At 43.1% G+C, this 24230-nt stretch overlaps 1 protein-coding gene across 1 annotated transcript in view; it reads left to right on the forward strand.

Annotated features, from left to right (window-relative positions):
* Positions 1-24230, forward strand: part of Wwc2 (WW and C2 domain containing 2) — a 175493-nt gene that overhangs the window by 88030 nt on the left and 63233 nt on the right. Inside the window, exons 3-5 of the mRNA XM_085680296.2 lie at positions 7991-8194; positions 9315-9391; positions 19979-20058. Of these exons, the coding sequence (XP_085536422.2) occupies positions 7991-8194; positions 9315-9391; positions 19979-20058 (361 nt within the window). The remainder of the gene's footprint in view (positions 1-7990; positions 8195-9314; positions 9392-19978; positions 20059-24230) is intronic.

Consider the following 24230-nt stretch of genomic DNA (forward strand, 5'->3'; position numbering starts at 1 on the left):
CCAGCTGGATTTGGTGAGCTCCCATTAGATCAGGCACACTGCCTCAGTTAGTGGACCAACCTCTCGCAGTCCTGATTTCCTTGTTCATCTTCTCCCTCCTTCTGCTCTTCAACTGGACCTTGGGAGCTCAGTCCAATGCTCTGAAGTGGATCTCTGTCTCTATCTCCATCCATTGTCAGACGAAGGTTCTATGGTTTCTGATTATATCTTTAAGCTGTATGAATAATGAAGTCAATTCTGTATCATCTGGTATAAATTCAGCAGTTTCAATATGCAATACAACTCTTTCTGCATATTGTGAATCAGTAACTATATTAAAAAGGTTCTTTAAAACCCCTAGTATTATGAGAATAGCATATAATTCTGCTTTTTGGACAGAATTATAAGAGCTTTGTTCCACCGTACTTGAATCTTCTGATTTGTAACCTGCCTTTTCTGATTTATTTGTATCAGTATAGAATGTATGGGGTCCAATTATTGGTGTGTTCCGTACAATGCATGAAAGGATACAAGAAGTTCTCTTTATGAGGTTAATTCTATCACTTTTGGGATAATTGCTATTAATCTCTCCTAAAAAAATTAGCACAAGCTCTTTGCCAAGGTTCATTGTCTTCCCATAGTTTTTTTAATTTCATCAGTAGTAAAGGGCACTATAATCTCTGCTGGGTTTATACCTGCTAGTTGACAAAGTCTCAATTTTCCTTTTATAATTAATTCAGAGACTTTTTCCACAAAAGTTTTTATTTTACTTCGTTTATGTGGTAAAAAAAGATCCATTCTAAGATATCTTCCCTTTGCATTAAAATTCCTGTGAAAATTCTACAAGGCAATATGACTAGAATGCAATTAAGATTTAGGTTCACCCTATCCACATGTGTCTCCTATAATTTTTTTTTTAAACGACAGTCAGTTCCTTTTCCGCTTCTGCTATTAATTCTCTGGGACTATTTAAGTCTTTGTCACCATCTAAGCTTTTGTTTAAATGAACTATTTGATCAGGTGTTATCCCAATAGCTGATCATAGACTGGAAATGTCTCCTAACAATCTTTGAAAGTCATTAAAAACTAGTAGTCAGTCTCTCCTAATTTGTGCTTTTTTTGTGTTCTAATTTTCTGTAAACCTAGTTTATAACCTAGGTAATTGACACAGTCTCCTCTCTGTGTTTTTTTCAGGAGCAATTTATAATCCCCATTTTGGCAACACTTTATTTCTTCAAATATTCATTCTAAAATATCTGTGTTTGAATCAGATAGCAAAATGTCATCCATGTAATGGTAAATTATAGATTTAGGAAATTTTTTACGTATTGTTTCCAATGATGACTGGCACAGGGTGGGGCTATTGAGCATTCCCTGTGGAAGGATGATCCACTGGCATCTCCTAGTAGGTTGAGAATTATTAAAGTAGGCACTGTGAAGGCAAATATTTCTCTGTCCTTTTCTTGTAAAGGTATAGTGAAGAAACAATTTATTATTTATAATAAACAATTTATTATTTAAATTAAATAAGAGGGCATTAAATACATAGGCATTTATAGATAAGAGGCCATGCCCAATTGGGCGGAAAACTTAAAGGCAATAGGAATTCCTACAGCACCATGGTCCCTGAACCTCAAGGAGGGGAATGATATGGATGTCTCATTGATGGTTGAGCTCTTCCAGACTTGTATTCTCTGTACTTTGATCATCGTGAGTTCTGCATTAACTGCTATGCACTGTAGAATATATGAAGATAAAGCTCGAGTTAGAGAACAGTTCGATACTTTGTGCATTCAGCAGAGTAATAGTTGTAGTAGGTTAGGCCCCTGAGCTCCCCAGTCTTGGGTTCTTGGCCAGATCTACAACAGTACCAGGCACGGTCCCTCTAGTCAAGGCCTTGAATCCTACCAGAGAGTGTTTGGTTACTTTCATAACCCGAGTGGCCGTTTTGATTGCTTTTGCTCATTATTAATGTTACTGAACTGGCAACGTGAAGGCAAGGGGGTGGAAGCTGCAGAGGCAGCAGTGGCAGTGGCGGCAGAGTGGCGAGAGGGCAGGCAGCTCGTGAAGCAAACATTGGAGAGATGACAGAAGCTGTCACTGAAGACAGAAATCAGTATGTAGGCTCTGGGCGGTGGGAAAGCTCCAGGAATTGTAAAACTGAAGGTTCAAGGGCTCTTCATAGCAGAGCACCCAGAGATGTAATTGCTAGCCTTTGTGTGAGCTGAAGGTCCTAATACCCAAGACCCATTCAGCAAATGGACCTGCTGCTGGGCACCGAGATAGCTTCTAAGTACAGGGATGTTAGTGGTTCAAACCTAAAGCCCTGAGCCTACCACTCAGTACCTAGAGCCTTTAGTCTCTGCTTCTGAAGCCTGGGACACTTGGCCCCCAGCTCTCCAGGCACGGAAGCTGTCAGCTTCTGGTTCTGCTGGTACACCCTAGTATTAGTTACTTTTCTACTGCTGTGATAAAACACCACGGCAAAGTCACCTTATGGAAGAGTTTTTTTGGGCTTACAGCTCTAGGGGTTTGAGAGTCCACGAGGATAGAGAAGAGGCAGCAGGTACAGACACGTGACTAGACGGAAGCTGAGTGCTGAGGTGTCACATCTCAAGCTGCAAACAGAAAGAGACCTACCTGGGGAGTGTTGTGGCTTTGAAACCTCAGAGCCTGCCCTTAGTGACACACTTCCTCCTGCAAGGCCATACTTCCTAAACCTCTCCAAGCATCAGCAGCAGCTGGTGACCAAGTATTCAAATACCCGAAACTCATGGGGGACACTTCATTCCAAAAGAGCCCAGGTCCTGACTGCTCTGGGGTCCAGCAGTTGAAAATGCCCCTCACTCACTCGTGGCTCAGGTTCAGGTATAGCAGACAGACCCAATGGCTGACTGGGAGTGTGGAAGGAGATGCTAAGTTGAAAATATGATAACTTATACATTCCACATTTTTCTCCCACCAAGATGTAGATTTGACATAGATTCTTCCCCTTCTGAACTTTAAGGTTTTTCTTCAATTTTTTTTTATTTTTCTCTCCGCATTTCTTTGACATATATACCATTTGAAGATTCATAAACTGTCCTTCCCAAAGTTGTGACCTCCTCCCCTTTCCCCTTATTGTGTCCCGTTTTGCCTGTCATAATGGTTTTCTTTGCAATTACTGTCAAACGTCCCTCTTGTCTGTTTCCTCCTGATTGTCTTCTTTGGTTAGACTTTACCTGTGAGAAACTTCTAACCAGTGTTGGCTTCAAGGTCTTTTAAAAATTTTTTTTTTATCCTCTTGTATTATCATCTCACACACATTTGGGCCCTTATGAAAACTAAATAGAAAATAATTGAGAATCCTCTCGTCTGTCTTCATGATGCTTTTTCTCACTCTCGCCTTTGCTTTTTTCCTTCTCTGTTTTCCCAACTCAGCCGTGGCAGCCTTGTTATAGATTCTGTAAAAGTAATAGTGCAGAAAAATAGAAAATGGGGATAAAGGAAAGCCACATGTTCAAAAGACCTAAGGCTAACTAGGTCCGATTTTCTGACTCTCAGATGTGCATCTTTTCAGTCCTTTTCCTATTGAGGCAAAACATGTTCATACATGGGGTTTTAAAATATGCTTTGCTTTTAAGTACAATTATAGTGTTTTCTAAATGTCTTTTCTTTTTTTTTTTGTTTTTTTGTTTTTTGTTTTTCGAGACAAGATTTCTCTGCAACAGCCTTAGCTGTCCTGGCACTAAGTCTTGTAGATCAGGCTGGCCTTGAACTCCATAAAGATCCGCTTGCCTCTGCCTCAGGAGTACTGAGATTAAAGACATGCGCCACCACTTCCCAGCACATTTTCTAAATTTCTTTCTTTCATGTAATATGAAAATTTCACTACAAAAGATTTCGATGCTGTCATATCAAAAGGGTTGCCCTTTGGCAGTAGAACCTCACATTTCTGTCAAGTGGTCTGAAATATAGTTAAGATCCTTGCATGAGTTTGCATAGATTCTTCTGTGGCTCACTGTGGCTTAGGAGGTGTGAGGAGAAGGAAGGGTGGAGGTTGCCCTGAGAGCAGGGGTCAGGTGGAAGTCCCTCCTTTCTGAAGTGTCCCTGTGCCACCTGCAGAAAGCTCTAGCTCATCCTCAAGGGTTGGTTGTGTCAACGGGAAAAAGATAGCCTCTGGTGGAGTTTAGGTAGGGAATGGAAGGAGAAAGAAGAAGCTAGAGCCAAAGGCTTCAGCAAGCTGGAGATCACAGGGCTTGGTGAGATAATGAAGGAACTGTCTGGGCCATTGTCATTACTGGAGAAGAGCTCAGGGGCTAAGTAGATGGCTGGAATTTCTTGGTCTCTTATTTAATTATAGCTGGATTCCCTGGCATCAGACTTTCAATCAGAAGCCTGAATGCTCTAATTGCTATATTCCCAACCATCCTTCTTTTAAGACAGTTATTCTAGTCTAAATTTGTGGGGTTTTGTTGACTTTGTGCACTATGATTTCCTCCAACATCTTATTCTGTCTAATGCATTCAGTAGGTACTTAATAATTGTATGTGGAAGAAATGGGCAACAAGAAAATTGTGCAGATACTGTATAAAAAGGCCAGAGAAAAGTTGTTCATATTTATTTCATTCATTCTTCTGAGCACAGCAGGAAGAATAGAAATCTGCATTATAGGCAGAAACGCGATTCTCTGAAGTGCAATGTCGTCTTCCATGATAAGCTTTTTTGTTCCCTGTCTGTAAAGTCCCACGTCGATGAAACTGATGGGATGTGAATTCTCTTGAGATATGTAATGTTTAAAGTGTGTAATAGATTACTTCTTTAATATAGCAGACAGCATGCAAATTATATCGCGTTATGATATAGTGGTCTCCCAAGGCCAGAAGGTCTTAATAAAAAAGGAAAATACCACATTTGTAAAACACTCTTCTTGTGTGTTTACATTTAATAAATATTCTTTTCAAATCTACTCAGCAAATATAACAGATGGAGATGAGCCTAGCCCTGCTTTATGAAACCTTCAAAGATGCCTTTGGGAGTTCTCTTTGTGGTTCATGTTTGAATTGTGCAATATTTCGGAAATATAAATGTTTCCTGCTTCTGTTGTAACAAATCCCAGTCAGTCTTCTTGAGTGTTTCTTCAGCCTCATCCAAAATACAGTTATTATCTTCATCTAAGTGTTGTTTTAATTCATTAATTTGAGTGTTAATGCTGTGGCAGATTTTGCCTTTTAGATATTGACAAATATGTATCTAAGTGTGCCAGTTCCCAAACATGAGGACGCATATGACTGACTGGACCTGAGAGCTGCCTGCTTGCATTTCTAAGTAAAAACATCCAAGTCTTTGCATCTCTTCACTTAATTAGTTTAATGGTTACTTAACTCATCGTGACAAATTACTAATATTTGTTATTGTACAGTTTCTGTGGATCTTGAAGCAGGTAAGTCTTAGCTGTCCTGGTTACAGCTTTTATAAACTCGTAGCCATGGTGTCAGGCTGCACTTATCCCGGGCTCTGCTGGAGAAGACTGCTCGAAATTCAGGCTGTGGGTATTGGCAGTATTCCTTTCTGCTGCCCTTTCAGACTGAGCTGCTCACTGGGCACCCACGTCATGGCAGCTGACTCCCTTGTGGTGGAAGGGGTGGGGTGGAGAAAGAAAGAGAGCCCAGTGCTGTCCCCTCTCCAGCCTAATGGAAACATTAGGACCGTAAATTCCTATTTGTCACGTGATGCTTTCTGTACTCCGAGGCAGAGTACAATCCTATGTGTGCGAATACTGGAAATTAATCTAAACACCATTAGGATATTAGAGGCCGTGCTACAGCCAATGTATAAATATCCAGCTGACACGGTAGGCTCTGCTTTGGTGATCTCTGTGCATCTGCCGTTTTCCCAGACGGCTGCTCCACGTTGTTCTTGAAGATTCTGATGTGGAGGGTCTGCCCGTTCAGGGCATCTGTCGAGACAGTGGCTGTAGCATGTATTTACTCCCAATAATTACATGAGATGTTCTCCTTTTGTGTATTAAAATATTCATAGTTTTGAAATGAGTATTTCAGACATCGTGCCTTGGAGAAAGCTTGGCTTTTATAAACCAGCGACTATGAAGCCAGAACTGTAGGTGTGAGGCAGTGGTTACAGTGTCCTACCAAACTAGACACTTTTGTGAGTCATCCAGGGCCTTGCCAAGCCCCAAGAGGACCCAGCCTTCCCTGCACATGTGTGTGTGTCTGTGCACGTGCACCACATATGTATATGTCTGTGTACATGAATCGCGTGTGCATATGTCTGTGCACGTGCACCACGTGTGTATATGTCTGTGTGTGTATACCACGTGCGTGCCTGGTACCCAGATCAAAAGAGGGTGTCAGATCCACAGAACTGGAGTTACAGATGGTTGTGAGCTACCATGTGGGTGCTGGAAATTGAACCCAGGTCCTTTGCAAATGCAACAAGTGTTGTAAACCACTGGGCCATTTTTCTAGCCCCTCATCTCCGTAATGTGCTAGTCATTCATCTGAATTCTTAAAAGTATATGCAATCAACTTTAAATTTTGATTTGTTTAAGGTAGCTTTTTCTTTTGCACTACTGGGGGAGGAGGGATTGTGTGTGTGTGTGTGTGTGTGTGTGTGTGTGTGTGTGTGTGTGTGTGTTAGGCACTCTACCAGTGAGCTACATTCCAAACTCCTTAGACCCACTCTATGCAGGTGTACCATACAATGAGCTGCATCCATTTTAAGTTCATGAGTTTTGACGGATATATACCACATAACCTTTGTAATAACCAAGATATGGAGTGTTTCTGTCCCCTCAGAAAGGACATTTGGCCTCCACTGTAGCAAGAACTTCTCAGGTAGTCATTGATCCCTTTTCTGTCATTGGATTTGATTTGCCTTTGACCAGGATTTCGTATAAGTGGGTTATGCAATAACTGTTGCCTGGGATCTGATACAAACATACATATTGTCTGCATCTCTTTTTATTTCCAGTAGTGTTTATTGTACAGATAAACCACAATTTAAATACTGCAGTGAGTGTAGCCTTTGTGGACCGTGAATAAAGCCGCTAATGAGTATCTGTGGGCAGGTATTCCCGAGTAAGTAAATACTGCGCTCTGGCTGAAAGTGTGCTTTCTTTTGTGACTTCGCACAGGTGTCTCTTAGCCAACTGCACTAGCGTCCTTGCAGAGTCACAGACCCTACACTTTGCCTTGTAACCGTTTACCCCAAGTAAGACACTAGTGTGTGGCAAGTGCATTTATTATAAAATAAAATGGTTAGGTGAGCCATCCCAGGGCCCATGTTCTTCACTGGCAGAGGTTGTCATCGGTGTGGAGACTTTTCACAGTCCCTAAGGGACTTTTTCCTTAAAGCAGGAGCAAGGTGGCTTTGGTTTTTAATTGTTTTAAACTTGCTAATCTACCACAGAGTGATTGATATTTTTGATAAAATAAGAATGAATTCATAGAAAAAATAAAATGCCCATAAAGAAATATAAGCTCCAATATTTATAGATTCAACAGATGTATAATAACTGAATAAAATGGTTATTAAGACTTCAATGTTCTCTTGATTTTCATGGGTATAAAAATAAATTTGAGAGACAGTGATGGTCCATGGACCAGGCCAGGGGTAGCGCTGATGTACTGGGTGAGAGGGCAGGAGTTCAGTGTTAGGTCAGTGGAAGTCTGGTCCTTCAAAAGTCCATTTAGCTCACAGTATCCAAGGCCTTGGATGCTGATGATAATTTAGCTCTTGTTATTGGGCAGCCAGAGAATTCTCAAAAGGATGATTGATGGATGCCATCTGTGTGAAGGGCGTATAGTTAGGATGCATTTCTGTCAAGGAGTGCAGTTGGAGGACCAAGGGATGGTTTGGGGTTAATAGAAGAAAACAACCCCATATCCAAGTTTTAGACACTTTATAGAAGTGTCTGGTAGACACTTTAGAGAATATCGGAATTTAAACTAGCTAGTTCCTCGATGAACATAATTAAATCTCAACACAGACTCCACCTACTGTCTTCCAGAAACCACACAGATTGAAGATCCGAGAAAGCAGTGGCGGGGCGAGCAGGAGAGGATGCTCAAGGACTATCTCTCCGTGGCCCAGGATGCACTCAGGACGCAGAAGGAGCTGTACCACGTGAAGGAACAGAGGCTGGCGCTGGCCCTCGACGAGTACGTCCGCTTAAATGACGCCTACAAGGAAAAGTCAAGTTCTCGCACAAGCCGTGAGTACTGTGTGGCTGGTCCCACTCCAGAACTGAAGATGGGATTGTAGAGAAATGAAGGCCACTCACCCTTCTCTGGAGATGAATTCTGAGCCCCTTTCCCTCCTCGGCAAGAATCCTCCAGGCCATGAGAGATGACGGTTCCCAACAGATTGCTCAGGGAAATACCCATCCCCACTTGAGGTACAAATCTCCCCGTTTAGGCATCGGCTTTTGCCGGGTTGCCTTTTGTTTGTGTAAATTTCTCTGTCAGAACAAGGAAAGGAGGCCAGAGACATCTGATCCCCTAGAACCAGAGTCAGAGAGTTGCAAGCTACCCAACGTGGGTGCTCGGAACTGAACTTAGGTCCTCTGGAGGAGCAGCAGGCGCTCTTTGCAGCCCAAATTTGAGTCTTTCAAAGGTGACATTTGCCCCTAGAGAGGAACTGGGACTTACAGCTCAGTCCCCTCCCTCCCCTGTGTTCACCTGTCAGTCATCTGGACAGGCCTGAATTAAAGGGGCAGCTAGGCTGGGCTCAGAACTGTTATGTCATAGAGCTTCCCCTCTTCCCCCAAGAAGCTGCACTACAGATCTCTTGAAGGACCCAGGACAAGTTCCTTTCAGTATTTTTGTATTCCGAGGCTTTGTTTTGGTTTGTTTTTTTAATATGACAAAGGCTTGAAGAGCCAGGCCTGGTGGCTCATGCCTTTAATTCTTGTACTTGGAAGGCTGAGGCAGGAGAATCACTACAACTTTGAGGCTGGCCTGAGCTACATAGTAAGACCCTATTTCAAAAAAAGAAAATAGGCTTGAAAAAAGTGTGAGAACCTGTCTCCTACAGGGACCAGAAAAGGGCTCGTGCATCCTAAGTGTGTGCTGAACCACTCCCTGAGCAATGTCTGCAAGCCTCTTTTGACTTTGAGATAGGCTCTCACTACGTTGTGTAAGCTGTCCTTGAACTTGCCCTTTAGCCCGGGAACACTTGCTTTTCCCATCTTTCTGCTATAGCCTCCTATCTAAGGGATACAAGGCTAGCTTGGAATACCAGGTCTCGTCCATAAACCTTACTTTTAAAATCAGTAAATTTCAAGCTTTCAATTATTGCAATTAATAAATGATATTTTTTTCCTCTCTTAAAAGTTTTCTCAGGGTCTTCATCCAGCACTAAATATGATCCTGATATTTTAAAAGCTGAGATCTCCACCACGCGATTAAGGGTAAGATTGTTCTCATTGTGGTTCTTGATTGAACAAGTGCTTAGAAGCTCAGGCCATGGCGAAATCATGAGAAATCACCTCCCATCTTTGCCTGTGAAGGAAACATCTCCATTCTGCCCTGTTGGGTGGTCTTTCTCCTTTGTTTGAAGGATGGCTGGGATGACTTTTCTCTACCATCCAAATACTAACCAGGCCTGACCCTGCTTAGCTTCAGAAATCAAATGAGATCGGGTACCTTCAGGTCGTGTGGCCATAGCCTGGGGTTCTTTTGTTTCCATTGCTGGCTTTTCTTTTTAGCAGTTAGTATATGCAAGGGAAACCTGCATCCTGCTAATTTACTTTCCCTCGCTGTCTTCCGAGATGTTTTGCTCTTTCATCAGGTGCCCTGGCATTTAAAAAGGTGTCTGCAACTTCCACCAACTACCTTGTCAGTCTGTCATTCCTTCTCTGAAAGGATTATTTCCTGATCATTGCTCTAATTATTTTGATCAAACTGCTAAATATCGATCTTGTTTATCATTGATTGGGGGATCACATGGGCTATTCATGAGCAAGATGCATCATATGTAATAATTACATGGTCCTGCAGCAGATTATCAGCACAACACAGACGCCTCCATCGCTCCCTTGCACATTATCTCAGTGTGTTCTCAGCTAGAAGCGCTGCTCGCCTTGCTCACACTGAGTCTGATGCTTTCATTAACATTGTAAAAACCAGAATGCCTCCCATGTATGTGGTTCCGTGGCATTTGTTTTTCCAGCATTATTTCAGGATTCAGCCACATTCACTTTTAAAGCAAAATAGCTGCTTCTTTGGCAGACATGTTTCTCTGTTCTACCACTAACGTGTGTCTGTTTACTCCAGCTCCTGATCATTAATAACTTCCTTATGTATACATCGTACATACTTTTGGTGCATACATTATTTTTTGTTTGTTTGTTTTTCAAGACAAGGTTGTTTCTCTGTGTAACAACCCTGGCTATTCTGGAACTCACTATGTAGAACAGACTGGCCTCAGATTCACAGAGATCTGCCTGCCTCTCCCTCCTGAGTGCTGAGATTAAAGGTGTGCGCCACCTCTGCCTGGCTGCATGTACACTTCTTTTGATACAGTAGTGCAATTAGTATGTCAAGAATGAACACATCTTTTAGTAGGGCTCGCTTAGTTGGCCAAGTGCTTGCCAAGCAAGTGGCTCAAAACAAACAAACCCACCTACTGTTTTTCAGTGGGTATTGCCAGAGTTTTAACATTTCTGGCTTCCAGATATTTGCATTAAGACTCAAAGTCACTTAAAACCCATGACTTTTGCTTACATTCCATAACTTTGGAATTTTGAATTTTTATTATCATGTGCTCCAAATCATTTCCTGCCTCTCTGAGAGCTAGAGTACATTTTCAAGCACCTGAAGAGTTTTATCATTATCACTTATTTCAGCCAATTCTACTTATGATTTCAATGGTTTTACTTATTTATTTGGTTTCTAGTTCCTTGCCCATATTCTGCACAATTATATATATATATATATATACATATATATATATATATATATATATGTATATATATATATATATATCCAAAATAGCTGTAGAACTTTCATTTCCATGCCTTGATTAATCCAGGGCCTGGATCTCCTGTCTTCTGGGTCCTTGGGTCTATTCTGCTGTTCTTTTGGCTTTTGGTCAGTTCTTGATCCTTATAGATGCTTACTTCTTAAGAGCCATATACTACGTGTGCAGTCATACAAAGATAATTTTAAGCTTTGGACAATCTTTCATTTTCAGAGCACTCACTTTTTGAGAAGCACTTTGCTTCTTGTGGCCTTTCAGTTGGGAGCAGATGGTTTAAATCCAGCCAGAAGTGGAAATGACCGAAATCCGGTCTTCAATCCCTTTCTTAGTGTGGGTCTATGTCCAGTTTATCCTGTCTCTTAGGGCAACGCTCTCAGAGCTGCCCATGAGCTCATGGACACCCGTTTCCCCCCAAACCCATCAGCTTCATTGAGACCTGTTGACTGTGGTTTTCTGTACTGCCCCGTTCCCACAGTCGTTAGGTCCCAAAGAATCACACAGAGGTCTATATGAATGATAAACTGGTTGGCCCATTAGTTCAGGCTTCTTATCAACTCTAATATCTTATATTAACCCATTATTCTTATCTATGTTAGCCACATGGCTCAGTACCTTTTTCAGTGGAGCAATCACATCTTCCTTCTTTGGTGAATGAGACAGGACTGGGGAGGAATGGGCTTCCTCATTCCCAGAATTCTCCTGTTCTCATTGACCCGCCTCCACTTCCTGTCTGGTTGTCCTACCTATACTTCCTGCCTGGCTACTGGCCAATCAACATTTATTCAAAACATAATTGACAGACTATAGGCAATTGTCCTGCACCAGAGACTGAACTCCCAACCTCTCCCCTGAGCTGTGTGGGCTTGACTGCCCATCATTCTCTGTTTCCGGAACCTGACTGCGTATTCTTCCAGCTGTTCTGCTCATTGTACAGCCGGGTCCCCAGGAAAGAACTCCATGTGTGGGTCACTGCTGCGCTCCCATTACCGTGGGGCCTTTAGCATAGTTCTGTGGGCTTCGTGGCTCTCCAGGATCTTCAGGTGGCTGGTCTGGCTTGGTTTTCACTACAGTTTACTCGGTGATTCTCAGAAAAAGAGCATGAAGAAAGTTCACATGTGGTTTGGCGTATAGGCTGAGGATGTGGCCCAGCAGAAGAGCAAGGACCTTAAGTTCAGGATCCAGGACAAAACAGAAGCAACATCCCCAAAGCACAAACTCAGATTCCATTTAATTTATAAAATCATGTGTAGAAGTGATCTGTGTCACCTTGTAGTAAGTAGTCTTCAGGGTGCCGTGGACCTTCTAGTCTGTTAGTCTGTTTTTATTTCTCAAGACTGCTGTGCAGTGGGCTCATAGGCTTTGGGCTGTGTCTGTGTGCCATGTTACTGTGATTTATTTCTCGTTATTAGATAGCTTATTTTGAGGATGGGAATGAAGGTATTTTTGTTAAAGCTCTCTGCCCAAACTTGACTACTACTTAATTGTGACTTTTCAGAAAGTTACTACTGTCCTTTGAAATATTAACCGTTTTTTATAATCATTTTTGTGACACAAGTTATAGCCACAGCAGACCTCTGTAGTCTGTGCATTCAAGGAAGAAAACATTGAAACTTTGGGAGGGGGTTAAAAACAAAAACATACTACGGTCCCTCATATAAATAATCATTGAGAGGGTCCTGTCAATCAGGGATGTTAGGACACCCCCATGTGGTCACATCCCCAGATCTTTTTCCTAGTGAGTCTTTAACATAGCTTATGTTGTGCTGGGATTTATGGTCTTAATTAAGGGCATTATATATTATACCTGTTCTATTCCTTGTGACTACAAGGTAAGTCAGAGGAAGATGCCCGCCTTGGGAAGGTGTGTCTGTGAAGAAGAGGATGTGAGATATTCTCTCTTCCTGCCCTTATCTCTGTCGTTAGATAGATGGAGAGGTGAAAATGCTTTCAGAAGCAGTCAGGCCCCTGATTCTGCTGCTGTTGTAATTTTGGAGCCTGCTTTGAGCACTGTGACTGGTGTGGCTGGCTTCGCTAGCTCTTCGAATTCTAGCCAGGTGGCACTTGGGGAAGAAACAGTTGGCTGGGTAGCTCTTGGGGAAAGGACGGGTATTATTATAGAGTCTCTGGGGTCACACAGTCTCCTTTCATAGGTTGTTGTCTGAAGGTGGTGATTGATTAAGGAACTAACTCCACGACTCTGTCACCTACCTGCATTTTAAATCATGCTGACAGTTTTTAGGTATAAACAAACATTAGTTTCATATTTCATTGCTTTGATGGAGCAATATTACCAAGTTTCTGTGTGGCTTTTCCTGGGAAGATCTACAGGTGCCGATTCACCCCACATAGGACATTAAAGAAACTACCCTTACATAGAGGGGGAGAGGGGAGGAAGAGAGGGGAACAGAGAAAAATATATAGCTGCTCAATGAAAACAATTTTAAAAAGAAAAACCGAAAAAGAGAGAGAGATACCCTTACTTGGTCCATCCTGGTGATCTAGGAGGGTTAGTGGGGTCACACTGTAGGAACATGGGTGAGGGGTAGCTTACCGAAGTGTGATACCTCTTAGATGTATCACCAAAAAGCCCCGCCCAGCTTGACTGAGGACTCATGACAACTGTATCTCTGGAGTCTCCTGTTGAGATAATTAACACAGAATACCATGCTTACAGCAGTGTTCTAAATCATGTAATAGAAGTTCTATCAATGTGCTTGAAATAAAAATATGTCATGTGATATGAATCGCTACAAATGACGATTGACTTTTCACTACACGTGAAAGATCTTTGTATTTGTTTTTGTATGAACTCTAGCAGCCTGCCTGGGAAATCCTATTAGATCATCGCGTAAACACACACAGGCACACACGCACACACACACACACCGTTTGTCTTCTGAGTTTCAGATGTTGCTGACCTTACTTCTGAGATGTAATGACCAATGCTAATTTGTAACCCCAGCATTTACATTAGATGTTTTATTCTTAGAATGTTTAGACCAATTTATTTATTAATAGATGATATTTGGCTAAAGAATACAGTACAACTTTCCTAGTGGTTTTGAATGAAACTAAGACTTATATAGCCAAGAAAAAGAGGACCCCAATAGAGCAGTTGAGAGAAGACTGTCCAGTACAAGAGTTGTCCTCATGCCCTGCTAGGAACTTCAGGGTAATTTCACAGCACATTTGTGCCCTTCTTTTCCCCTCAAAAAATCAGTGTCAGGCCTTGAAAAGAAATAATAATCATTTCATAGATTTAATGATATTTTATTTCTGTTTTTCTCTAATGATTTTGACCTCTTTGCCTAATTTTAAGGGCTCTGTACCGCAGGCTAAGTAATATATGCAAATTAATTCCTTCCTCGACATTGTGTTGTTGAGCGATTTGAAGATTCTTCTTACTCATGTAAGTCACTAGCCTCTCCACCCTGACTCTCAAACACCCTCGTTTTACTGTGCTTAGAGCCTTTTACAAAATTAAATGCAATTCACTTCTTTAGGAACGGATATAGTGTCTTTCTGTATTAGACTCTCTCTCTCTCTCTCTCTCTCTCTCTCTCTCTCTCTCTCTCTCTCTATCAGACAGTATTGTTGGATGGGGGACACATACATTTGCAAATGATACGTTTAGATGGTTTTTATGAAACCTGAACAAACAACCAGGAGGAACAGGAAAAGGAAATTTAAAGCACACTTAAGGGAATTATCTTAGATTAGAAACAGTTTATTGGGATTAGAGAGGGAATGTGCTGGAAATACAGTGAATGTTTATTTAAATTCTCAGAGAATAAATAAAAACACACTAAAAGCTTTCTTTCTTTTCCCTTGTTTTCTTTCTTTTCCTTTTCTTTTCTTTTCTTTTTTGAAACAGAGTCTTACTGTGTAGCACTGGCTGACCTGAACCTCACTGTGTAGACCAGGCAGGCCTTGAGTTACTAGAGATCCACCTCCTTCTGCTCCTATCCTAGGACTAAAGGAGTACAGCACCACACCTAGATTAAAATACTTTGTATAGGGAAAATTAGGCTCCCTTTTTGGATAAGGGAGAGCAGTCTTATTATCTTTTATATTTCTCTCACATGTCCTAACATTTCTATTCCTTTTTTATTTTTAATTAAATATTATTTTTAATTAGCAAGCATTGGAGTTTGTTATGGCACTTTGAAACATAATTTTTTTCTGTTGCCCCTCCCTTTTTCCCTCCCTCCTTCCCTCTTTTCTCTCCCTCCCTCCTTTCCTCCCTCCCTACTTTATTTTCCTCTCACTTCCCTGAACCATTTGATCCATTAGTCTGGTTTCATATCATATATATTCTATTACCTTTTTCCTCTCATGGTTCCTTTCTAGTTTCATGACATATAGCCCCCCCCCACCTATGTATACATTAAAAGCTAGGTTCTATATAGGAGAGAGAACACACAGTATGTGTCTTTATGAACCCCAGGAAAAGAAGCCTGACCCCATTAACAGTGACTCATTCCACACACTTCCCAGACTCTAGCCTCCCCAGACATGTGTGTTGTGACCGTTTCACACAGATATCACTACGGTGGCTTAAGTAACAATGGCCCCCATAGGCTCATATTTGAATGCTTAGTTATCTGGGAGTGGGACTGTTTGAGAAGGAGGTGTGGCCTTACTGGAGTAGGTGTGGCCTTGTTGGGGGAAGTGCGTCATGGGGGTGGCCTTTGAGGTTTCAAAAGCCCATGCCAAGACACCCCCGCCCCCACCCCCCGTGTGTGTGTCTGCTGCCTATGGATCAAAATGTAGAACTTTCAGCAAGATCCAGCACCTCATCTTCCTTCATGCCTCTGTGCTCCCCATCATGATGATAATGTGCTGAGCCTCTGACACTATTAGCAAGCCCCCATCTGAATGTCTTCCTCTGGACAGTTGCTGTGGTCATGGAGTCTTCTCGCAGCAATAAAGCACCGACTGAGACTGTCTCTGTAACGTTCTGTCCGCTTTAGTTGGCGTCTTTGTTTCCGTAATGTCTCAAACGCCCCTCCAGGTAGTGGCAGCATCCTTCAGAACAACAGCCCTTTGTAGTGTTGGGGAACATACTGTATGTACCCTCCATCAACAGTGACTGCACATGCATGCATGTTTGTGCAGATGCATTTTCATTTCTCTGGATATTTGCTTGGAGTGGAATTGTTGGGTTATCTGATAACTTGCTGGTTAATTTTACATGTTTGTAGAGAAATTTTACATTATTCTCTATTATATTTATCTTCAGACAGTATATTTCATAGATGTTAATATATTTTTTTCTCATTGGTTTTATAAAAACTTTTATTGAAGCCCCAAAAACATTTCATTCATTCATCCTGTTTCTTGTGGCAAGAACCCATTAATTTGCCCTCACGAATGGTCCAGACAGCATCCGAGGCTCCATTGTCCTTGTTTTTAAGTTTAGAAGTGATGACTTTGGGCTTCTGACCATCTGGAGTTGATGAGCTGGGTAGTGCAGTCTTGGCACAGGCTAGGAGCAGTAGTCAAGAGAGATTTCCAGAAGGGGCGGGTTGACAGTTGCCCTTTCTTGTCTTATAGAGGAGCTCCTCGCAAGACAATGGAGAGACCACGAAAGGGGAAGGTACTCATTAGTAAAATACCATTTTGCTCATTATAGCTTTAATGCTGCCGGGTTCACCTCGGGGGCAGCCTGGGAAACCTGCCTGTCTCCTGATCTTTCAGAGGCTTACAAGTTTCGGGTTTACCTTCCTCCTGTCACCCTCTTCAGTCACCTGCTTTTGAAAGAGAGCGGTGCACCAGGACTGCGCAGCGGGAAGGAGCGCTGTGGCTGACCACAGCGTCCTCCCAGTTTTCAGAAATAACTTTGAAGTCAATTTAAAAATGTCAGTGGCTTTAGCTTAGCAGTAGACAATGTAGGGAATGTGCCAACGCCCTGGGCCTCTTGCTTCTCACTGCAGACTCCGGGTGGTGAGACTTGATTCCAGGAAACTGGTGCGTAAGATTAGATGGAATCTTAGGAGGAAGCCCCAACTCCGGGGATGTGGGCTGTCCACGTCTTCCATTCTGGGCCAGGGAATATCAATGATGCTAAGGTGGGAGAAAGGTCACAGGTGTTACTTAGGCCACTGAGCTGTAATTCTAACAGGAGCTTTAACACTTCTGGGCTCCAGCCTGGTCTCTGCTAGATTGCCCATCGTTTTCTCTGCAGGTCCCATACTCCTCACCTCTATGGTAAGAACTGGAACTGTGTCGATATCACACATCGTTGTGAGACTTGAAGATAGGTGTGATTAGCATCATGCCTGGCATAATAGAAGTGCCTGTTGTTACCTCTGTGGAGAGTGGGCTAGGTGTGCAGATCCCTGCTGCCTTAGCCCTCCGGCTGGGCTCCAAGCTCATGTTTTTATATTTGGGACCCTGCATCTGAGGGTGGCTTGGAGTGGAGCACAGAAGCAAACACGTGACCTTCCTATAGCTAGTGAAGAAAGATGGGTGAATTCTTACTGAGCTCTGTACTCACAAAACCAAAGAACAATTAGGAACAGTGTCCGGCTGGAAACCAGATCTATTCTCAATGTAGTGTCAATAGAATGGGAGTGAAATGTTTCATAAGTAAGAAATAAAATCCATTTTATTTTCAAATTGATATTTGGGAAATAAGAATCATCCAGGTAATGTACCAGATGCCCTTGTGCTTACAGCTAATGTTAGACTAAGTAGCTGATGTGAGCGTAGACAGCTCAGGCTGGTGTCGTGTGCCACCGCCATCCAGGACACAATGGAATCCAGAGGCCAGAGATTATTTCTTGAGTTTTAAAGTCTCGGTCTTTATTACGTGTGATAGGAATGTTTGACACGAACTCCAGCAGCGTTGAGTGTGCAGCGCTGAGTTGTTGGTGTAAGTGCCCTGGTGCATGGTGCAAGTGACAAATTATTACCCACTGAACAGCAGCTCCCCTGCCCGCCCCTCTAGCCCCTGGAAGCCATTCTCCCTCCCGTGAGTCTGACTACCCTGAGTACTTCATGTAAGGAGAACCGTGGGCTGGTTATTCTTCTCTGAGTGGCTTCTTTTATTTAACGTAAAGTCCTCACGGCCCATCCATGTTAACACACATTGCAGAATCTTTTGACTTTTGTGAGCCTGAGTACTGTTTCACTGTGAGTATCTAGCATATTTCCTCTGTTATTCGTTGATGGACACTTAGTATTTTCACCTCTGTGGTGAATTTGGGGAGTGCTAATACCCCTGAGATACGGAATATTTGAAGCATTTAAATTGATCTGCACTCTCTCCCAAATGACTCTAAGTACAATACTCCGTTTTCAGTGTGCAATACTGATTGGTTCAATTCCGCAGTTCTACCCAGTCTCAATAACAGTTCTTACCAACTCTCTTTTCAAAGAGTAAGAGCTTTCTTTTCGGTCCATCTCTCTGAGTTGCTATTGACTGTTTGATATACTTTTTTGTTGTTGTTTTAAGTAGAAGGGTTATTGTCTTTTTAACAAAAAGCATGAAAATGCTGTCAGATACACAGACACACAGAGAATGAGTTATTGATTACCCGTTGCTCGTTTGACGTGCTAATAGTGAATGCCTTTCCAGTGCACTGGGAATGCCCCATCACTCTTCCTTGCCACCTCCATCTCCCTCAGAGCCCCGCCCACCTCCATCTCCCTCAGGCAGCCCCGCCCACCTCCATCTCCCTCAGGCAGCCCCGCCCACCTCCATCTCCCTCAGGCTGCCCCGCCCACCTCCATCTCCCTCAGGCAGTCCCGCCCACCTCCATCTCCCTCAGGCAGCCCCGCCCACCTCCATCTCCCTCAGGCAGCCCCGCCCCAAGTCATTTCTTTCTTCTGGATCCTAATAGCATTGCTCTCACTTCTCTTTGTAGTTACAAATTGAGCCTTTTTTTTTTTTCCTTTTTCTTTTTCAAGACTGGGTTTCTCTGTCGCTTTTGGAGCCTGTCCTGGAACTAGCTCTTGTAGACCAGGCTGGCCTCGAACTCACAGAGATCCGCTTGCCTCTGCCTCCCGAGTGCTGGGATTAAAAGCGTGTGCCACCACCTCCCGGCACAAATTGAGTCTTGACATATAATTGCTTGTATTATTTCCCCTGATAAAATATGAATGGACACAAAGTGAAACGTCAGCTTGAGCTCTTGACAAAACACTGGGTGTCTTCTTTAACCCGGGTACTGTGTTACGCCCATGCGCGACTCCGCCGGCCTCTCTCACATCCACTGTGCGCGTCCACCTCCTACTTTGTTCCCCACTCTTTCAGCTTATTTTGTCTTTTCCCTGGGATTTTTGAATACACTATGACACACAAAATATGGTATAACAGAGGCTTAATACTTAAAGCTGTAGCCTAATACATGAGAATGAGTTTCCCTGCTCCTGTGAAGACCGACAGCAGATTGTCACTAAACTCCAGGCACGTGCTGCCTTTCTGAGCTGTCGTATTGTTCTGTCACTGTTAACAAGGAATATCATAGGAAAAATATTTCTGTCAGTGCGATAACAGTATTTATTAATCACGTGTTTTCTTAGCCCCGTGTGGACTTTGGGGATACCTGTGGTTTTCTGCAGCGTGCTGTCCCCAGGGACAGTGCCCTCATGCAGCTAGTTCTTGAAGAATTCTCTGAGATAAATAAAGCAGAGCAGCGACGGTAGGGAGGGTGGCCTGAGAAGTCAGGTGACACGCGGACTAACTTGGAGAGATGCGTGGGAGGAGTCAGCCTTTAGAGGCTTGGGCAGAGCCTGGGGAAAAGGGATAGCTAGCGTGCATGCGTGCGCGAGTGCGTGCGTGGTCCCTGAGGCATGTGTCAGTGGGCATATGTGAGAAACCAGGGCATGGCTGGCCATCCAGAGCCCAATTGTACACCACTGATAATTTATATATAACTCATAAACCTCCCTTAGAATTTATGTGATGGAGGAGTATTAAAATCTTTCTTAGCTTACTCACGTATGATCTTTTGAAATGATGTGTTATTATTATTTATAAACACTAATGGCCACTGATTTCTCACGAAAGGTTAAAAAGCTGAAGAGAGAACTCTCCCAGATGAAGCAAGAACTTCTCTACAAAGAGCAAGGCTTTGAGACACTGCAGCAGTGAGTATTAACATACTAACATCGACGTTACAGCAATTCAAAGCTCCCTAATGAAAAACAGATCCACCAATTCCATAAGAGATTTCTCAGAGACACATAGAAAGTAAAAGGCTTAAAGTTCTGTGCCAAAAGCAATCAACTTAAAAAAAAAACTTGAAAAAAATCCATATACTTTGAAAAGAGCTGAACTTAATCATTGAAGATGAGCCAAACAAACCAAAGTGAAAATGTTAACTTTGTGTCCTGGAGTCCTGGCCCACTGCGGCCTTCCCCCAGATTGTGGTCTGGGTCAGCCTTGACGGCTAGGCTGGAGGGCTGGGCCTGAGAGTCTGCGCTCCCCCTGGGGTTCTGTCCACTTTTCTCTCAGTCCCAGAGATCATGGATTCTAGCCTAAAGGAGTCAGAGCGAGGCCGGCCCCGCAAAGGAACCCACTCTTCGTCCTTTGCCGCATTCCCTCTGGTTTTTGCATTCCAGTTCTAAACGAAGGTGGGCCACTGGGGTAGCGTTAAGATGGGCCGGGTTAAATAGAAATGCAGATACGAAAAGGTGGCCAGTTCTGGAAGAACCCATGCCGTTCCCAGCCTAAGAAAGCCCCTGCTCTCTCCTGATTGGGCTCATGCTAACCAAACCGTGCCAGGCTCACCCGAGACACTGTCTCCCGCAGTCCCTGGTCTGCAGAAGAAGCCTGTGGTTTCCATAACAGTATGACCACAGAAAGCACCAAGGTTGTCCTTTAACTGCTTGGGCAGGGCCAGGTGCCGTCAGCGGCAGGACAGCGTTCCTAGGGATCCTCCCGACTGGTGTGATGCTTGAATAGGTTTCACTGTTTCCTCAGCAGTGTGTTAGCAATGCCAGGCTAACACGGGAGCCACCTCTCTGGGAAGTACCCAGCTCCGTTCCTAGTCTGCCTTCTGTTCTTAGAAAATCTGGTGTCTTTCAAGGCATTATTCCCATTAAGTAAGGCTTGTGACTGTCACTGGCCTAACATGAGCTGATTGTTCTTCATGTTGAATGGTGACTTGTGCTTGTGACACCCACCCACCCACAACTCTTGACCAAGTCAGGCACATGACTGTAATCTCAGGCCTTTGTTGTTATGATTCGGCCTTCTTGCCTTGTAGAATCGGGGCACTGACGCCCTTGTAGGTCCATTCACCTTAGTGCTCCCCAAACCTGCTGCTAGAATAACTGAGGAAGTCTGGAGACATCTGTGCCAGCCTCCAATGCCAGGTGTAGTTGGTGGTCGCTCGGTAAGTCTCCAGTTTAGGCTGGCTGCAGACTAGAATGACCTAGATGCACTACTTAGTAATCGTGTATCAACATAGAGTAGGGCTTTGCGGGCAAGAGAAGATCAAACAAAGAGTGCCACAAAATAGTTAGCCATATGGTAGACATTTTAAGATACATGAAATTATAAGTCAGGGTTAAAGGTTAGCCAAACTTGCTGGGTTATGTTGTGTTGGTGTGACAATACTCTATTGTTTCAAAGCAGTTTGCCTGCAGACCCTTTCCGTAGGCATCCGAGGCATCTGTAAGACCGTCCATAGCATTCCATGAGAAAACAATAGACATCTGTGTGGAAAGCCAGGCTTTGGGGCTTTCTCAGAATGAACCAAGAACAGAAAGATACAGTATCTAAGGACAGAGACCTCTCCTGTTGCTCTCAGGTATAGACAAAGCAAAGCCTTATCCTCCAGCTGCTGCCCCTGTAACACTAACACACTGACCAGAGACCAGACTTTAAAGCAAACCTCCGTGCTAATGCCATGGAAGAATTTGTTTGTTTATTTGTTGTATCTGCAACAGTTTTCTGTAGCATTTTACTTCTTCACCACAGACAGGGATCCTTTCGATGAATCTTGAATTATAATGGGATTTATCCTTGATTTCATTTTACTTGGCATAACAGTTTTATGTTGGATTAATAAATATCTTTTATGTTTCTTGGTTTATGCCCACAAATTTGACGGCGGCCTAACAGTAGTATGGCTTGTGTCTAGCAGGACCCCCAGGAACACCCTGTGCTGCCTCCCCAGATGGGAAATGATAGCAGCACTTAGCAAATCAAAAGCAGCTGTGGTCCCCATGAAACCCTAGCTCCGAAGCAAGTCTTCCAGAGGAGGCACGCCAGTGAAAATCTCTTTCCAATATAGAGTAAATGTTTTAAAGTTTTAAAAAAAATAGGGAAAAATTAAGATTCTTTTCATTCAAACACAGAGAAATAAAAGCATGAAACTTCACTTTAAAGGGAAAAGGTGGCTAAGCCTATGGATCTTTATAGCGAGAGCCACCAAAAAGGTTAATAAGCCATTAAGCTACTTCATATTTTTCTATTCAGGTCAAAAGAGGGAGAAAAGTGGGAAAGAGAACATGGAGAAGGAGTGAGAGAGAGCGGGGAACGCGAAGTGGAAACGAACCTTAAAGTGGGGAGGTTTGAGGGAGGGTTCCAAGTATGGTAAGGTAGCCGAGAAATTGCCATGAAAAACAAAAATTAAACCAGTAGTCTTGCTGGACTCTGGGTTTTTATTTTTAAATGGCAAAGCGTGTTTCTGAACTAAGGGCATGTTTTACCATTACATACGGAGGGTTTCACATGTGGGAGGAAATCAGTCTTGCTCTGGAAAGTCACTTTGACTCAGTTTCTGCTTCATGTAAGCTTTTTATGAAATCCCAGTTTGTTTCCGGTTTTCGTTTGTTTGCTTTTAATTTATTAAGTGCCTTGCTTGAAACTGCCAAAACAACATTTGGAAACAGCTTTGCTTTTTGTTAGTGAGCCTTTACCTGTATTAAATTCTTTTTAATTCTTTGAGGACATAATTCTTTGAGGAGCCAAAGATTGCATTGATAAATCTCTTCCCAAATAAGTGAAATTAAGCAATATTTGCATGTTATTTTCATGAAATATTCTAGCTTAGTGGTCATAAGAACCCTCTGCCAGGGTCTGAACTTTAGGGTAGTTGCCCTGCTAGGTGTTCTATGTGGTTTAAGAGTTAAATTTGCATAAGCTTTCCAGCCCCCCACCCCTCGTTCTTCATTTGGAAAAAATGACAATGGGATCACCAAGGCCCGTGTGTGTGTGTGTGTGTGTGTGTGTGTGTGTGTGTGTGTGTGTGTGTTTAATTCTGTGACTCTGTTGCCTGTACTTCATTATCAAATGACCTTATAATCAAGCTTATTTTGCTAGGCTTTTAAAAGCTTAATTACTTGTTCAGTAGCATAAAATAGTCACTAAAATGGTACTTGGGGAGATGCATTATCTACAGAGTGCACTTGTTTGAGTTACCTTTGTTTGGCAGCATGATTGAGACGGTGTGTGTTTCACTAGATGCGCCTCTCACATTGGAGGTGCATATTAATTATTAAATGGCTTCAACCAGATGAGCGCAGGGTCCGTTTCTTCTGATTCAGTGTCTGCCATTTCTCTGGAGGGCCCCTGATAAGTAAGTCCCAAAGCAGGTCTGAGAAACTGTGTAGAGCTGCAGGCTGGTGGGGCAGAGGCATTATCTGTAAGTAAAACCCCAGGTGTATCCAGAAGGAGCCCTGGAGGAACCTGAACTGACGAGAACAGGATGCTGATCATGAGCAGAAGACCCAACAACTTCTTAAACAGAAGTAAGAGATTTGGTTGAGCCCCTTCCAAAACAGTGAGTCTCCAGGCCCTCTAGCCTACAGTAATAATGATGTAGTGCTTACTTAATCCACACTGGCGGAGGGGCACATCTGCCATCTATTTTGTTCCTAAATTCGAACTCATTCAGCAAGGCAAGAAGTTTCATCTCAATTCATAGCTTTAGTAGATATTTTTTAGATGTTTGACAGAAACAAGAAGCCACACAATCCGAATATCGCCAGAGACTCACGAGTACAAATAAGACCTGTCAGGCGCTTACTAAAGACTCACCATGCTACGCTGCTCTGCCAGGTGTTGCTCGGGCCTCATGACTATGAACTTCAGTGGCCACTGCTGCGTCTGCTGCTGCAGTGTTCTGGTCCCTGCCAGTTTTCTTTCTTGGCTGACAGATAAGGCTGAGTGTGGTAAAGACTGGCTCAGCCAGCATCAGGAGCAGCCAAGAATAATTGTGTACCTGAAAGTGGGTAGGAGGGGTAAGATACGATACAGTGAATGGAGGAGTCACACGTGAGGGGAAGGAAGCCGCACTCGGTCTGTGCGG

Source organism: Myodes glareolus, chromosome 23 (assembly GCF_982192425.1).
Source record: "Myodes glareolus chromosome 23, mMyoGla1.1, whole genome shotgun sequence".
Classification (NCBI taxonomy): Eukaryota; Metazoa; Chordata; class Mammalia; order Rodentia; family Cricetidae; genus Myodes; species Myodes glareolus.